Source organism: Dipodomys merriami, unplaced genomic scaffold (genome assembly GCF_024711535.1).
Source record: "Dipodomys merriami isolate MVZ:Mamm:240054 unplaced genomic scaffold, mDipMer1.0.p SCAF_75, whole genome shotgun sequence".
Classification (NCBI taxonomy): domain Eukaryota; kingdom Metazoa; phylum Chordata; class Mammalia; order Rodentia; family Heteromyidae; genus Dipodomys; species Dipodomys merriami.
In genome coordinates, this window is record NW_027206346.1 from 6763192 (window position 1) to 6780522 (window position 17331).

The 17331-nt window shown below is 59.5% G+C and overlaps 1 protein-coding gene across 1 annotated transcript; it reads left to right on the top strand.

Moving 5' to 3' along the window:
* The first annotated feature begins 1199 nt into the window (after window positions 1–1199).
* LOC138818390 (matrix-remodeling-associated protein 5-like) lies at window positions 1200–17130 on the top strand. Its single transcript, XM_070009360.1, has 6 exons — window positions 1200–1387; window positions 1955–2084; window positions 3390–3777; window positions 4444–9237; window positions 11679–12999; window positions 14562–17130. The coding sequence occupies exons 1-6, from the start codon at window positions 1200–1202 to the stop codon at window positions 17128–17130; spliced, it is 9390 nt and encodes a 3129-aa protein (XP_069865461.1).
* Window positions 17131–17331: the final 201 nt, after the last annotated feature.

Genomic DNA, 17331 nt, shown 5'->3' on the forward strand with positions numbered 1-17331 from the left:
TCCTTCTCCTCTTCCATCTCCTCTTCCATCTCCTCTTCCTCTCCCATCTCCTCTTCCATCTCCTCTTCCATCTCTTCCGTCTCCTCTTCCATCTCCTCCGTCTCCTCTTCCATCTCCTCTTCCTCTCCCATCTCCTCTCCCATCTCCTCTTCCATCTCCTCTTCCGTCTCCTCTTCCTCTCCCGTCTCCTCTTCCATCTCCTCTTCCTCTTCCGTCTCCTCTTCCTTTTCCATCTCCTCTTCCGTCTCCTCTTCCGTCTCCTCTTCCGTCTCCTCTTCTATCTCCTCTTCTGTCTCCTCTTCCATCTCCTCTTCCTCTTCCATCTCCTTTTCCTCTTCCATCTCCTCTTCTGTCTCCTTTTCCATCTCCTCTTCCTCTTCCATCTCCTCTTTCATCTCCTCTTCCTCTTCCATCTCCTCTTCCTCTTCCCCTTCCTCGTGTCCATGTCCTTCTTCCTCTTCCTGTTCTTCTGATACATCTCCTTCCTCTTCCCATTCTCCTTCCTCTTCCTCCCCGTTGTCTCCCTGACCCCCACAGGTCGCCTCACATCCTTGAACCTCCATCCCCGGGCCTCCAACTTCCAGCCTCCATCCCTGGCCTCCATCCTTGGGCCTCCACCCCCTTGGACCTCCATCTCCAGCCTCCACTCCTGGCCTCCATCCCCAGCCTCCACCCCATTTGGCCTACTTTCCTCTATCCACAGGGCCTCCATCCCTAGCCTCCACCCTCCTGGGCCTCCTTCCCTGGGCCTCCAACTTCCAGTCTCCATCCCCAGCCTCCACCCCATTAGGCCTCCATCCCTGGGCCTCCATCCCCAGCCTCCAATACCTCTGGGCCTCCTTCTCTGGCCTCCAACTTACAGTCTCCATCCTCAGCCTCTACCTCTGGCCTCCACCTTCCTGGACCTCCATCCCCAGTCTCCATACCTGGCCTCTAACCCTGAGGCCCCCATCCCTGGACCTCCACTTTCCTTAGGCCTCCATCCCTGGGCCTCCAGCCCCTGGGCCTCCAACTTCCAGTCTCCTTCCTCAGCCTCCACCCCTATCCTCCACCCTGTTGGACCTCCATCCCCAGTCTCCACCCTGGCCTCTAATCCCTAGGCCTCCTTCCCTGGGCCTCCAACTTCCAGCCTCCATTTCCCTGGGCCTCCACCCCTGGGCCTCCATCCCCAGCCTCCCCCCCTCCATCCCAGCCCCAGGATGGGGGGCCCCCGCCCCTGGGCCTCGCTGCTGCTGCTGCTGCTCCTGTGTGGCCTCCACCCAGCCCCTGCCACCCGCTGCCCCAGGACCTGCGCCTGCTACGTCCCCACCGAGCTCCACTGCACCTTCCGCAGCCTCAGGGCCGTGCCCCACGTGCTGGACCCCAAGATAGAGCGCGTGAACCTGGGGTGAGGCCTGGGGGGGGAGGGGGGAAGGAAGGGAAGGAAGAGGAAGGAAGGAAGGAAGGAAGGAAGGAAGGAAGGAAGGAAGGAAAGAAGGAGGGAAGGAGGGAAAGAAGGAAGGAGAGAAGGAGGGAAGGAAGGAAGATGGAGGGAAGGAAGGGAGGATAGAAGGAAGGAAGGAAGGAGGGAAGGAAAGAAGGAAGGAGGGAAGGAAGGAGGGAGGGAAGGAAGGAGGGAGGGAGGGAAGGAAGGAAGGAAGGAGGGAAGGATGGAAGGAAGGAAGGAGGGAGAGAAGGAAGGAAGGAAGGAAGGAAGGAAGGAAGGAAGGAGGGAAGGAAGGAAGGAAGGAAGGAAGGAAGGAGGGAAGGAGGGAGGGAAGGAAGGAAGGAGGGAGGGAAGGAAGGAAGGAAGCGAGGGAGGAAAGGAAGGAAAGAAGGAAGGAAGGAAGATGATGATGAGTATTGATTCATTATTCTTGACCCTGACCCGGAAACAAAAGTCCTGCCCTCCCAGCGCTGGTTTTCAGGCTGGTTTCCTGATTTCCTCTTCCTGTCCTCTCATCTGTTGAATTAGGTTCAACCACATCCGGGTCCTGACGCACGCTTCCTTCTCCGGTCTCGCGAGACTTCAGCTGCTGCTGCTGCACGGAAACGAGATCGCGGACATCACCGAGGGCGCCCTGAGTGACCTGGGTGCACTGCAGGTGCGCAGGGAGCGGGCGGAATTGGAAGGAAGTGGAAGGAAGTTTGGCAGGAAGTGGGGCAGAAATACGCAGTGAAGTGGGACAAAGTAGGGGAGGAAGTGGGGTGGAAGTTTGAGGAAATAGATACGGAAGTGGGAGGAAGTAGGGCTGGAAGTGGGAAGGAAGTTGGAGGAAGAAGGAAGTGGGAAAAGAGTAGGGAGGAAGGAGGGGGGAAATGCGGAGGAAGACAGGCAGAAATGGGGATCAAATAGCAAAGGAAGTGGGGAGGAAGTAGGGAATCAATGGAGGAAGTAGAGACAGACATGGAAGGAAGTCGAGGCAGAAGGGAGGCGGAAGTGGGGCAGAAGTGAGACGGAAATGGATAAGGACCTGGGAAGAAGTAGGGCCGGAAGTGTAGCCGGATGTTGAGTGGAAATAGGGAAGGAAGTGGAGCAGAAGTGGGTCGGAAGTAGTGAGGATATGGATCTGGAAGTGGAAGTAGGGCCGGAAGTGGGGTGGAAATCGGGAAGTAGGGAGGAAGTGTGAGGAAGTAGGGACGAAAATAAGCCGGAAGTGGGGAGGAAGTGGGAGGAACTAGGGGTGGAAGTGGGGCGGAAGTGGTTAGGATAGGGTTCCGGAAGTGAGAAGTGGGGTGGAAATAGGGAAGGAAGTGGGGAGGAAGCAGGACGAAGTAGGGGCAGAAGTAAGGCGGAAGTGGGGCGGAAGTGGTGAGGATATGGATCCGGAAGTGGAGTGAAAATAGGGAAGGAAGTGGGGAGGAAGTGGGGGCGGAAGTGACCCAGAAGTGGGGAATGATATATAGCCAGAAGAGGGGAAGAAAGTGGAAATAGGACCATGGGTAGGATCGGAAGTGGGGCAGAAATAAGGAAGGAAATGGATAAGAAGTGGGAGGAAGTCGGGGCTGAAGTGAGGTGGAAGTGAGCCAGAAGTGGGGCAGAAGTGGTGAGGATATGGATCCAGAAGTGACAGGAAGTAGGGCCGTAACTTGGAGGAAGTAGAGGCGGAAGCCAGCCGGAAGTGGGGAGGAAGTGACCCGGAACTGGGGCGGAAGTAAGTCGGAAGTAGGGAGGAAGTGAGACTGGGGCAGAAGTGGGAATGGAAGAAGTGAGGAAATGTACTTGGAAGTGGGAGGAAGTAGAGGCAGAATTCGGCAGAAGCCGGATGTGGAGCAGAAGTGTGACAGGAAGTGGTACGGAAATAGGGCAGAAGTGAGACCGGAAGGGGGTGAAAGAGACCGGAAGTGGGGCGGAAGTGACCCCGAAGTGGCCCTTCGGATCCCAGAAATGCCCCCTTTGACCCACGCAGGTGCTGAAGCTGAGCTACAACCAGCTTCGGGCACTGCACACGGGCTCCCTGCGGGGCCTGCGGCGCCTGTCCCGGCTGTACCTGGACCACAACCGGCTGGAGTCGGTGCACCCATGGGCACTGCTGGGGCTGGCATCATTGCGGCTGCTGCGTCTGGATGGGAACCGGCTGGCGGCGCTGGCGCCCGAGGGGCTGGCCACGCTGCGTGTGCGCGGGGTCCCGGCGTGCACGCTGGGCGTGCTGCACCTGGCTGGGAACCGCCTGGCAGCGCTGCCTGCCGGCACCCTGGCCCGCGCACCCGCGCTGCGCGTGCTGCATCTGCAGGGTAACCCCTGGGCCTGCGGCTGCCGCGCGCGCTGGATGGAGGGCCTGCAGGGGCGGGGCCGAGGTGAGCAGAGGGGGCGTGGTCAAGCGCAGGCCAATGAGAGGGCGGGGCGGGGCTGAGGCGATGCAGAGAGGGAGCGTGACCAAGATACAGCCCCTGAAAAAGGACGGGGTCGTGGCTGGGCGTAAGTGAGTAGCCAAGCTCCCTGAGTCACGTGGGGCAGAGGCGTGGCTGAGGTGCCCAGGGGGGCGTGGCCGAGCTCCAGCCAGTAAAAAACGGCAGCAGTGTGGCTGGGCGTGGCTGGGCATTAGTGAGGAGCTGCAGGGGGCGTGGCCAAGGTCTAGCCACTAAGGCGGGGCGGGGACATTGCTGAGGCTCCACAGGGAGGGTGTGGCCCAGCTTCAGCCACTCAGGCAGGGCGATGGTGTGGCTAAGACTCCACGGGGGCGTGGCCGAGGTCCAGCCAGTCAGGTGAGATGAGGACGTGGCTGAGGTGACACGGGGGCATGGCTGAGCTCCAGCCAGTCAGGCAGGGCAGGGGTGTGGCTGAGGCTCGGCAGGGGGTGTGGCCAATCTCCAGCCAGTCAGGCATGGCGGGGGCGTGGCTGAGAACCCCCAGGAAGGGCGTGGCTGAGCTCCAGCCAGTCAGGCGCGGCGGGAGCGTGGCCGAGGCTCCCCAGGGGGGCGTGTCCCATGTCAGCCCCGCCCCTCTCCCATCCCCCCCTGCAGGCATGCTGCGCTGTGGGAAGGAACAGGCGTGCGCGGCCTGCGCCAGCCCCACTGACCGCCGCGGCCTGGACCTGCGTCGCCTGCCACCACGCATGCGCTGTCGGTCGCCGCGCATCCTCACTGACCCGGCGGATGGCGAGGAGCCGCCAGAAGCGGAAGTGGAGGCAGAGGAAGAGGAAGTGGAGGACGGGGAGGATGTGGGCGAGGTGCGGCTGAGGCTGACAGACGCCCGTGGCCGCACCGCCCACCTTGCCTGCCGCTTGCGGCGCGCGCCCGTCGTGCGCGACCTCGACGTGCGGCCCGGCCTCGCCCCCCACACCCCTGCGCACGTGCGCCTGATGCTCAGTGCCGCCCTCGTCTGCTATGCTGACCCTGCCCACCTCGCACATGCCCGCCGCCTGCTGGGAGGCGATGACACTGATGACGTCGCGCTGATGCTGCGCTGGGACCCGGAGGCGCCGCACCATGCCCACCTGGATGGGGACCTGGGAGATGGATCCGGGGAAGGCCACGCCCAACCCTCGGGCGGAGACCCTGATGGGGATGAGCTGTATCAGGACAGGCACCCGGATGTAGGCCACGCCCACCGTCAGGGTGGAGACCCGGATGTGGACCATATGTATCAGGCCACAGACTCAGATTTAGGCCAGGCCCACCATCGAACCAGGAACCCTGATATAGGCCACGTCCACCAGGGAGCCAGAGACCCTGATGTAGGCCCTGCCCACGCTCAGGACAGAGACCCGCTTGTAGGCCACACCCATCTGCAGGACAAATACCCGGATGTAGGCTATATGTATCAAGCCCGAGACCCGGATGTAGGGCCCTCCCGCCAGCAGGACAGACACCCGGATGTAGGCCATGAATATGATCAGGACATAGGCCCCGCCCACCCTCAGGACAGAGACCCTGATGTCAATGACCCGGATGAGGGCCCCGCCCACTCTGAGGACAGAGACCCGGATGTAGGCCCCGGGTATGACCAGGATGGAGGCCACGCCCACCCTGAGGCCAGTTTCCCGGATGTCCATGACCCGGATGTGGGCAAGGCCTACCGCCTGGTTCGCGGCCCTGGTGCGTCGTCATCATCGCCGATGTCACTTCCGGGCGTGGTGGCCCGGCTGTGGGCGCGGCCTGCCTGGCTTCTGCAGCCCGAGCTGACGCTGCGCTGGGCCGGGCTGCGCGGGCCACACATACATCTGACGTGGACGGCGTGCGTGCATGGCCCCGAGGACCCGGAGGACGCGCCCTGGGTGACCCTCGACCCCCGTGATGACCCCGATGACGTGCACGTGGTGACCCCGGGGCAGACTCTGCGGCTGCACTGTGCGGCGCAGGGCTCGGAAACGCCACGCGTGGCCTGGACGCGGCCCGACGGCTCCGTCCTGCGGGGCGATGAGGACGGCGGCCATGACGGGGGGACAACGCTGGAGATCCGCGGGGTGCGCCAGGCTGATGCTGGATGGTACCGCTGCGAGGCCCGAGTGGGGCGCCGCGGGGAAACCGAGGCACGGCACGTGGCCTACGGCGGGGACGGAGCCACGGGGTCCGGGGCCTACGTGGAGGAGGAAGCCATGGAATCTGAGGCCTATGGTGTGAATGAAGCCATAGGATCCAAGGCCTACGCTGAGGAGAAAGCCACGAGATCTGAGGCCTACGCTGAGGAAAAAGCCACAAGATCCGAGGCCTACCCTGAGGAGAAAGCCACAGGATCCCAGGCCTATGCTGAGGAGAAAGCCATCAAATCTGAGGCCTATGACATGAATGAAGCCATAGGATCTGAGGCCTACACTGAGGAGAAAGCCAAAGGATCCAGTGCCTATGGCTCAGATGAAGCCATGAGATCCGAGGCCTACACTGAGGAAAAAGCCACAAAATCTCAGACCTATGGTGAAGAAAAAGCCATAGAGTCCGAGGCTTACGCTGTGAATGAAGCCATAGAATCCGAGGCCTATGGTGCAAATGAAGCCATAGAATTCGAGGCCTTCACTGAGGAAAAAGCCATAGGATCTGAGGCCTACACAGAGGAGAAAGCCATAGGCCCCGCAGCCTACACCGTGTCTGAAGCCACAGGCCGTGCAGCCTTTGACACCTCTGAAGCCACAGGCCCCGCAGCCCCGTCTGCAGCCCCAGGCCCCGCAGCCTTTGATGCCTCTGAAGCCACAGCCCCCTCGGCCTACGCTCTGTTTGCAGCCCCAGGCCCCGCGGCCTTTGATGCCTCTGAAGCCACAGCCCCCGCGGCCTACGCCCCATCTGCAGCCCCGGGCCCTGTGGCCTACGGTGGCTTTGAGGCCGCCATGGCAGGCCGGGCGCAGCGCGTGTTCGTGGTGGCGTCGCGGGCGCCAGCGGCCACGGCTCTGGCACTGCCTGTGGGCGCTGCGCTGCAGCTGGGCTGCCGGGCAGAGGCGGACCCGGCGGCGCGCGTGGGCTGGCTGCTGCCCGGCGGGCGCTGGGCCTGGGCGGGGACGGAGCTGGGGACGGACGGCGTCGGGGTCGGGGCGGACGGGACACTGACGCTGCCCGCGCTGGGTCCGCGGCACAGTGGACGCTATGTGTGCGTGGCCGCCAACGCGCTGGGGATGGCGCGCTGGGATGCGGACGTCAGCGTGGGCGGGGCGGCGGGGGACAAGATGGCGGAATCAAAGATGGAAGAATCCAAGATGACGGAAAGCAAGATGGCCAAAAACAAGATGGCGGAATCAAAGATGAAAGGCAGCAAGATGGCGGAAAACAAGATGGAGGGAATTAAGATGGCGGATTCCAAGATAGTGGACACCAAGATGGCGGAATCCAAAATGGAGGGGAGCAAGATGACCGAAAACATGACAGAATCTAACATGCCCGACGCCAACATGGCGGATTCCAAGATGGCCAAAAACAAGATGGTGGACACCAAGATGGCGGAATCAAACATGGAGAGAAACAAGATGGAGGAATCCAAGATGGAGGGAACCAAGATGGCCGAATCCAACATGGCCGACACCAACATGGCAGATTCCAAGATGGTGGACGCCAAGATGGCGAAATCCAAAATGGAGGGAAACAAGATCGTGGAAAGCAACATGGCGGAATCCAAGATGGAAGGAATCAAGATGGCAGAAAACAAGATGGAAGGAATAAAGATGGCCGAAAACAAGGTGGTGGAATCAAAGATGGAGGGAACCAACATGGCGGAATCCCAGATGGAGGAATTCAAGATGGAGGGAATTAAGATGGCGGATTCCAAGATGGTGGAGGCCAAGATGGCGGATTCAAAAATGGCGGATTCCAAGATGGTGGGCGCCGCTGCGGAAGCGGCCGCGGGGGCGTCGCGCGGCGCTGACGTCGTTGTTGACGCGCCAAGCTCGGGCCCGGGCACAGGGGAAGCACGGCTGTGGCGTCGGCGTCTTGCGGGCGCCCCTGGGCGTGGGCGGCAGCGGCGTCCGCCGCCTCCGCCTCCCCCTCCCTCCCCACGCGCCGCCCCCGCCGGCCGCGGGTTCCAGCCCGCCTTACCGCGCCGCCCGCGCCCACCAGTGGCTGCCGAGCACATCCGGCCCGAGCACTGGGCGCGCATCCTGGCACGCGTGCGCGGCCGCGGCAGGGGCGACTTCCGGGCCCCGCCCACCCTGCTTCCGGTCTCCATGGAGACCTCCCCGCTTCCGGCGTCTACACTTCCGGTTTCCACACTTCCGGTTTTGACGCAAATATCCCCACTTCCGGTCTCTGTGTCTTCTGTCGACCCACTTCCAGTCTCTACTCGGACCTCACCACTTCCGGTCTCCACTCAGACCACCCCACTTCCGGTCTCCACACTGCAGGTTTCCACTCGAACATCACCACTTCCTGTCTTCACTACTTCTGCCTACCCACTTCCGCTTTCCCCACGGACCTCCCGTCTTCCAGTCTCCACTCGGACCCCTGCACTTCCTGCTTCCACACTTCCAGTTTCCACTCGAAAATTCCTACTTCCGGTCTCCTCTCGGACCACCCCACTTCCGGCTTCCACACTTCCGGTTTTGTCTCGAACATCCCCACTTCTGGGCTCCAATTGCAAATCTACACTTCCGTTCTCCACGCGGAGATCCCCACTTCCGATCTCCATTCGGACCACCCCACTTCCTGTTTCCCCACTTCCGGTTTCCACTCGGAAATCCCCACTTCCGGCCTCCACTACTTCGGCCTACCCACTTCCGTTTTCGACTGAGAGATCCCCACTTCCGGCTTCCACACCTCCGGTTTACCCATGGACCTCCCCACTTCCGGTCTCCAGTCGGACCACCCCACTTCCGGTTACCACTCGGAGATCCCCACTTCCGGCTTCCACACCTCCGGTTTCCCCACGGACCTCCCCACTTCCGGTCTCCAGTCGGACCACCCGACTTCCGGTTACCACTCGGAGATCCCCACTTCCGACTTCCACACTTCCGGTCTCCCCACGGACCTCTCCACTTTTGGTTTTGACACTGACATCCCCACTTCCGGCCTCCACCCCTAGAGCATCCGCTGCTCCGACCTCTGCACTCCCGTCCTCCTCACTTCTGTCCTCCTCACTTCCGGCCTCCTTACTTCCGGCCCCCAGGAGGCTTGGCGGCGGCCGCAGGCGGGAACGACAGCACAAAGCCCACCGCACCTGGCTGGGCCCCACGGCGAACCCCCGTGACCCCGTGGTTACAACCCTGCACGGCCGTGGCCCGGATGCCCTCCCTTCCCGTCCTGCGGCTTCCCCTGACAGTGACCCCAGGACCTTTGACCTGCGACCCCCGGCCCCGCCCGCTGTGACCCCGCCTCGTGGCACCTGGAACGAGCTGGACACGGGTGAGCCTCAGTTTACCCATCTGTTTCCTGCAGGCTCTTGGCATGGGGGCGGGGGACTGAGGGGAGCCAGATGGGAGGTGGAGGTTAGCGGTCACAGGGAGGATACAAGACAGTCAGAGGTCACGGGGAGGTTAGGGGTCATGGGGGGTCAGAGGTCACAGGGAAGTCAGGGGTCACAGTCGGGTCAGCGGTTGCAGAGAGGTCAGAGGTCATGAAGAGGTTACGGGGAGGTGAGAGGCCATGGGCAGGTGAGAAGTGGATGGGAGGTCAAAGGTCATGGGGAACTCAGGGGTCATGGAGAGGTCACGGGGAGGTCTCGGGAGGGTCACTGGGAGGTCAGAGGTCATGGGCAAGCCAGGAGTCACAGGAGGTCAGAGGTCACAGAGTAGTCAGAGGTCATGGAGAGGTCACAGGGAGGTCAGGGGTCACTGGGAGGGCAGAGGGCATGGACAGGTCAGAGGTCATGGGGCGAAGTCCTTTACTCTGTCTGTCTGTTGTCTGTGTTCCTGGCCGTGTGGGGCACAGGATGACTGGGGAGACAAACACACACGCACGGAAAGACAGGCAGACAGACATAGAGCAGACAGATAGAGGGACAGATGGATAGACAGACAGACAGACAGATAGGTGGATAGACGGATGAATGGACGGATAGACAGAGCCATAGAGAGACAGACAGACAGATGGACAGAAGGTCGGATAGACAGGTAGACAGACAGTAGACAGACAGATGGACAGATAGGTAGACAGATAGACTGATAGATAGACAGAGCTATAGACAGATAGACAGAGAGATACATGGACAGATGGATGGAGAGACAGACAGACATGGAAACATACATGGTTGGATGGATGGATAGATAGGTAGACAGACAGAAAGCTGGATGGATAGATAGACAGACCAATGGACAGATAGACAGACAGAGCCATAGACAAAGAGATAGATGGACAGATGGATGGGTAGACAGACAGACAGACTGATGGATGTATAGACAGATAGGTAGACAGACACCAGACAGACGGATGGATACAGAGACAGGTGGACAGATGGACGGACAGAAGGACGGATAGACAGGTAGACAGATAGTAGATAGATAGAAGGACAGATGGACAGATAGATAGGTAGACAGACAGACAGACAGATAAACCAATGGACAGATAGACAGAGCCATAGAGAGACAGACAGAGAGATACATGGACTGATGGACGGATAAACAGACAGACTGATGGACGGATAGACAGAGCCATGGACAGACAGACACCAGAGACATGGACAGATAGAAAGAGACAGACGGACAGACCGACCAATGGAAGGATGGACAGACAGAGCCATAGAGAGACAGACAGACAGAGAGATACATGGACAGATGGATGGATAGACAGACAGACAGATAGAAACATACATGGTTGGATGGATGGATAGGTAGACAGACAGACAGACAGACAGACAGACAGACAGACAGACAGATAGATAGATAGATAGATAGATAGATAGATAGACAGACCAATGGACAGATAGACAGAGCCATAGAGACAGATAGACAGAAGAATGGACAGAGAGATGAACAGATGGACAGATGAACAGATGGATAGATGGACCAATGGACAGATAGACAGAGGCATACACAGTCAGAGAGACAGATGGACAGATGGATGGATAGACGAGTGGATGGATGGATGGATTGAAAGAGATAACATGGACAGGTGGGTGGGTAGACAGACGGACGGACTGATGGATGTATAGACAGATAGGTAGACAGACACCTGACAGACAGGCAGACAGATAAATAGAGAGACAGGTGGACAGACAGATGGACAGATAGCTAAATGGATGGACCAGTGGACAAATAGACAGAATCATAGATAGACAGACAGAGTAATGGACAGATAGACAAACAGAGCCACAGACAGAGAGTGAGAGAGAGAGAGAGAGAGAGATGGACGGAAGGAAGGATACACAGGTAGGTAGACAGACAGTAGATAGATGGATGGACAGATGAATGGACAGACAGATACATTGGTGGACGGAGCGACATAGACACATGGACAGATAGACGGATGGACTGATGGATGGATAGACAGATGGACAGACAGAGAGACAGAGGGACAGACAGATGGACAAACAGAGGGACAGAGAGACAGAGGGACAGATGGACAGAGAAACGGACGGACAGATGGACAGAGAAACGGACGGACAGATGGACAGACGGACGGACAAGTAGACAGACGAACAGACAGACTGACAGAGACAGACAGACAGAGGGACAGACAGACAGACATAGACAGACTGACAGACAGATGGATAGACAGACGGACAGAGAGATGGACAGCCGGACGGACAGACAGACAGAGGGACAGAGCACTGTCTCCGACCAGCACAGGGGCCCTTATCCAACGCCCTGTCCCTCTGTCCCTCCCTCCGTCTGTCTGTCCATCCCCAGGCGTGGAGCTGACCCCAGCGGCGCCCGACACGCATGGGACGGACACGAGTGGATCTGACGCTGGCACGATGGACACGCGTGGAAATGTCACACATGGATCTGAAACTCACACGATGGTCATGCGTGGAAAGGACAGGCGTGGACCTCACAGGAGCAAACTGGACACGCGTAGGCCTGCCACTGACTTGATGATCACGTGTGAAAATGTCACATGTGACATGGACACGATCAGATCCCTTCCACACTCACTGGACACGCGTAAAACGCACATAACTACATCTGACATGCGTGTAAATGTCACACGTGTAAATGTCACACGTGTAAATGTCACGCATGAAAGGGACACGATCATGTCCGTTATTCATAGGCCTAACCCCAGTGGAAATGTCACGCGTGGATCTGACTCTCAGATGATGGTCACACGTGGAAATGTCACGCGTGAAAGGGACACGATCAGACCCCTTCTGCGTGGACCTCACACTCTTAGAATGCACATACGTGGATCAGACACGCGTGCAAATGTCACGCTTGGATATGACAGGCGTGGAATGGACACGATCAGGTCCATTATTCATAGACCTGACACGCGTGAAAATGTCACGCATGAAAATGTCACGCATGGAATGGATGCGATCAGGTCCCTTCTGCATGGCCCTGATACTCTTGGACCGCACATGCATGGATCTGACATGCGTGTAAATGTCACGCATGAATCTGACACTCACACAATGGTCACACGTGGAAATATCACTCGTGAAAGGGACACGATCACATCCCTTCCACACTCACCTGATACACATGAAGCGCACATGCGTGGCTTTGACACACGTGGAAATGTCATGCACGCCTCCCCCGCTCCCCCCGTGCTGCGTGAGGCGCCCACGGAGTTGGTGTCGGCCCACGCGGGCCTCACCCTGCACCTGCCCTGCACAGCCCAGGCCTGGCCCCCTGCGGCCCTACACTGGCGTCTGCCTGACGGGACCCACGTGAGACCCGTGCATGTGCACACGCACCCTCGACTCAGCGACATCTACGTCCTCCCCAATGGCACGCTGGTGCTGCGCCGCCTGCAGGCCCCGCGCCATGCTGGTGAGTACGAGTGCGTGGCCGTCAACACGCTGAGCATCGCGAAACGCACTGTGCACGTCGAAGTCACGCCCGCGCACGCGCGTCTCCCTCCCAGCGTCCGACCCCGAGGCCCGCTTGCCACGCGCGTGCCCCACGGCGCTGACCTCACGCTGCACTGCCATGCGCGTGGGGACCCCGCCCCACGCGTGTTCTGGAGGCTGCCAGATGGGCGACTGGTGGATGCTGGGAGCAGGTGAGTGTGGGAAGTGGGGGGCATCCATCCATCCACCCGTGCATCTACCCATCCACACATCCATCCATCCACTCATCCATCCACCCATCCATCCACCCATCGATCCATCCACCCATCCATCCATTCATCCATCTACCCATTCATCCATCCACCCATCCACCCTTCTATCCATCCATCCACCCACCCATCCATTCATCCATCCATCTACCCATCCATCCACCCATCCATCTACCCATCTATCCACCCATCCATCCATCCACCCATCCATCCACTCATCCATCCACCCACCCATCCACCCACCCATCCATCCACCCATCCATCCATCCATCTACCCATCCATCCACCCATCCATCTACCCATCCATCCACCCACCTATCCATCCACTCATCCATCCACCCGCCCATCCATCCACCCATCCATCCATCCATCTACCCATCCATCCACCCATCCATCTACCCATCCATCCACCCATCCATCCACCCATCCATCCACCCACCTATCCATCCACTCATCCATCCACCCATCCATCTATCCACCCATAGTTGGGATAAAGATGATACCCCTTGATAGTTAATTGATAGAGGATGGATTAGACAGATGACATAGACACAGTAGACCATAGATAACAAATCGATTATCGATTAAATATTGATAGAGATGAGGTGGGGATGGTAGATCCATTAGCAGTGAATAGGTAATTGATAGGTCCTGGCTTGCCAGATCGCAAGGTAGAACCCTAGTGATCGATCATAGATGATCGATCAGGGATCGATACAAGATGAGTATTGGATGCATATGTCACATGTGCGAATAACTAACATTGGCTTCAAATTTGTCTTCCCTTCCTTATGGTCTTTCCTCCTATTACTTTCATCCCTCCTTCCTTCCCTCCTTCCCTCCTTCCTTCCCTCCTTCCCTCCCTCCTTTCTTCCTTCCCTTCTTCCTTCCTTTCTTCCCTCCTTCCCTTCTTCCTTCCTTCCCTCCGATCCTTCCTTCCTTCCCTCCAATCCTTCCTTCCTTCCCTCCAATCCTTCCTTCCTTCCCTCCAATCCTTCCTTCCTTCCATCCTTCCTTCCCTACATTCCTTCCTTCCTTCCCTCCAATCCTTCTATACTTCCTTCCCTCCAATCCTTCCTTCCTTCCAATCCTTCCATCCTTCCTTCCCTCCAATCCTTCCTTCCTTCCTTCCCTCCAATCCTTCCTTCCTTCCCTCCAATCCTTCCTTACTTCCCTCCAATCCTTCCATCTTTCCTTCCGTCCAATCCTTCCTTCCTTCCGTCCAATCCTTCCGTCCTTCCCTCCGATCCTTCCATCCTTCCTATCCTCCAATCCTTCCTTCCAATCCTTCCTTCCCTCCTTCCTTCCCTAAATTCTCTCCTTCCTTCCCTCCGATCCTTCCATCCTTCCATCCTTCCTATCCTCCAATCCTTCATTCCAATCCTTCCCTCCAATCCTTCCTTCCCTCCTTCCTTCCCTAAATTCTCTCCTTCCTTCCCTCCAATCCTTCCTTCACCCTTCCCTCCTTCCTTCCTTCCTGCCCTCCCTCCCTCTCCCCTCCCCAGCTCTGACATCCGGGTCCGCGCCTTTCCCAACGGCACGCTCTCCGTGCGTCCGGTGACGTCACGCGACGCGGGGGAGTATGTGTGCGTGGCGCGCAACGCGGCAGGCGACGCGCATGCACGGCTGCGCGTGGAGTTGGCGGCTGGGTCAGGCGCCTCCTATCTGCAACCCCGGCTTCCCGTGACCCCCGTGACCCAGGACGCCGACCCCAGGGAGGACTGCACTGCCCACCACCGCCTCCATGTCCCATCCGGTGTCCTGGGAGACCCGGATGTTCGGGTCGTGAGGCCTGATGGGAGTGTGGGGATCTGGGACCTGGGGCCTGGGTTAGACCTTGGATGTGTGACCACGGGTGGGGGGGCGGAGCCTGGGGCGGGTTCTTCCTCTTCCTCTCAGTCACTTCCTTCTTCCTCTTCCTCTTCATTTCCTGTTTTCTCTTCCTTTCCTTCCTTTTCCTCTCAATCACTTCCTTCTTCCGCTTCCTCTCAACATCATTCAACTTCTTCCTCTTCCTTTCCCTCTTCCTCTTCCTTTCCTGTTTCCTCTTCCTTTCCTTCTTCCTCTCCATCTCTTCCTTCCTCTTCCTCTCACCATCCTTCATCTTCTTCCTCTTCCTCTGCTTCCTCCTCTGCTTCTTTTCCTTCTTCCTCTTCCTTTCCTTCTTCCTCTTCCTCTCATCCCTTCCTGTTCTCTTCCTCTCAATCTCTTCCTTCTTCCTCTTCTTCCTTTCCTTCCTCTTCCTCTTCTCAGTCTCTTCCTTCTTCCTCTTCTTCCTTTCCTTCCTCTTCCTCTTCTCAGTCTCTTCCTTCTTCCTCTTCTTCCTTTCCTTCCTCTTCCTCTTCTCAGTCTCTTCCTTCTTCTTCACATTCTTTTCCTGCTTCCTCTTCTTTTCCTTCTTCTTCCTCTTCTCCATCTCTTCCTGCTTCCTCTTCTTCCTCTTCCTTTCCTTCTTCCTCTTCCTCTCAGTCTCTTCCTTCTTCCTCTTCATTACCTGTTTCCTCTTCCTCTTCACTTCCTGGTTCCTCTTCACTTCCTGCTTCCCCTTCGCTTCCTGCTTCACTTCAGGCTTCCCCTTCACTTCCTGCTTCCTCTTCGTCTCCCACTTCCGCCCCGCTACCCCCCGAACTCTCTGTCCCCTATGGCGCCCCCGTGACCCTCACGTGCCCCGTGACCCAGGGGTTGCGCGCAGTGACCTGGCTGACGCCGGCCTCGCAGCCCGTGGCCTTCACTTCTGGCCTGGAGGACGCCCACTTCCGGGTGCTGCCAGATGGGCGTCTGCGCCTGCGGGGAGCACGGCGGGCCGACGCAGGCACGTACACGTGCGTGGCGGGGCGGGGCCGGCGCGCCACCGTGCGCCTACACGTGCAGCTGCGGGCGCCGCGCATCCGGGTCACGCCTGACGTCCATGACGACGTGAACGACGACATCCGGGTCTCCCCCGTGGTGCGTCTGCGCATGCGCTGCCAGGCGGATGGCGTCCCCGAGCCCCGCCTGCTGTGGGAACTTCCGGGCGGGCTGGTACTTCCAGTCCCGTATCGCAGTCGCATGGGGGGAGGGATCAGCGTGGATGCGCGCGGGACATTGGAAATCCCGGATGTGCGTGCGCTGCGCAGCGGTGGCAGCGACGCCGTGGCGTGCGTGGCGCGCAACCCGGCGGGCGAAGCCCGGATGTGGGTGCGGCTGCCGCCATGGTGGGCGCGGGCTCTGCCCACTGTGGCGTCGGCTCCGCCCTCTGAGGCGTTTACTCCGCCCCCTGGTGCGCCAGCTCCGCCCCATCACACGCCTGCCCTGCCATCTTGGGCGCTGGCTCCGCCCCCTGGTGTGCTGGCTCCGCCCTCTGAGGCAGCTCCGCCCCCTGGCCCGCCTGCCCCGCCATCTTGGGCGCTGACTGCGCCCCCTGATGCGCCGACTCCGCCCCCTGGGGCAGTGTCGGGAGCGGCGCTGCGTGTGGCGCTGGGCGGCAGCTTCCGGCTGCGCTGCCCCATCTCCACGCTTCCGGTGTCCTGGCGCCTGCCCGGCGGGCTGGTGCTGCGTGGGCCGCAGAGGCGAGGCCGCTTCACGCTGGGCGCCGACGGCAGCCTGGAGGTGCGCGCCGCCTCGGAGCGCGACCGCGGCGCCTACGTCTGCCACTCCCACCCCGGGGCGCCGCCCGGACACGCCCCCCGCGCGCTGGAGACCCGGATGTTCAGCTTCATTCCCGCCACTAGGCCGCTGGGTGCCATGGCAGGGCAACGGACTGAGGAGACCCGGATGTGGGGCTTCATTCCCGCCGCTAGGCCGCGGCGTTCGGTTGCCGGGCAACCAAGTGAAGATACCAGGACGTTGGGCTCCACCGCAGCGTCTAGGCATCTGCGTTCGGTTGCCGGGCAACAGACCGAGAAGACCCGGATGTGGGGCTTCATTCCTGCCTTTAGGCCGCTGGGTTCGGTTGCCAGGAAAGCGCGTGAGACCCAGATGTCCAGCTCCAGCAAGACTCCTGGGCCCCAGCCGGAAGATGCCTGGATGTGGGGTTCCGAACCTGCGCGCGCTGTACAGAAGCTGCGGTCCGACCAGAGGCCATGGAGAGGCTAGGACCCGGATGTGGACTGGGAGGGACCCAGATGTGGACTGGGAAAGACCCGGATGTCACCTATCTCTGGGTCCACTGAGGGGCCAGGACCCGGATGTGGACTAGAAGGGACCCGGATGTCACTTTCTTCCATGTCCACTGACCCGGATGTGGCATGGAGGAACCGGATGTCACTTTCCTCCAGATGCACTGATGGGTCAGGA

Excerpts from the sequence above, each read along its gene's own strand:
- LOC138818390 (XM_070009360.1), top strand. The coding sequence starts at position 1,200 with ATGGGGGGCCCCCGCCCCTGGGCCTCGCTGCTGCTGCTGCTGCTCCTG. Across the intron at positions 1,388-1,954 it reads ATAGAGCGCGTGAACCTGGG|GTTCAACCACATCCGGGTCC; the intron begins GTGAGGCCTGGG and ends CTGTTGAATTAG. Across the intron at positions 2,085-3,389 it reads GTGACCTGGGTGCACTGCAG|GTGCTGAAGCTGAGCTACAA; the intron begins GTGCGCAGGGAG and ends TGACCCACGCAG.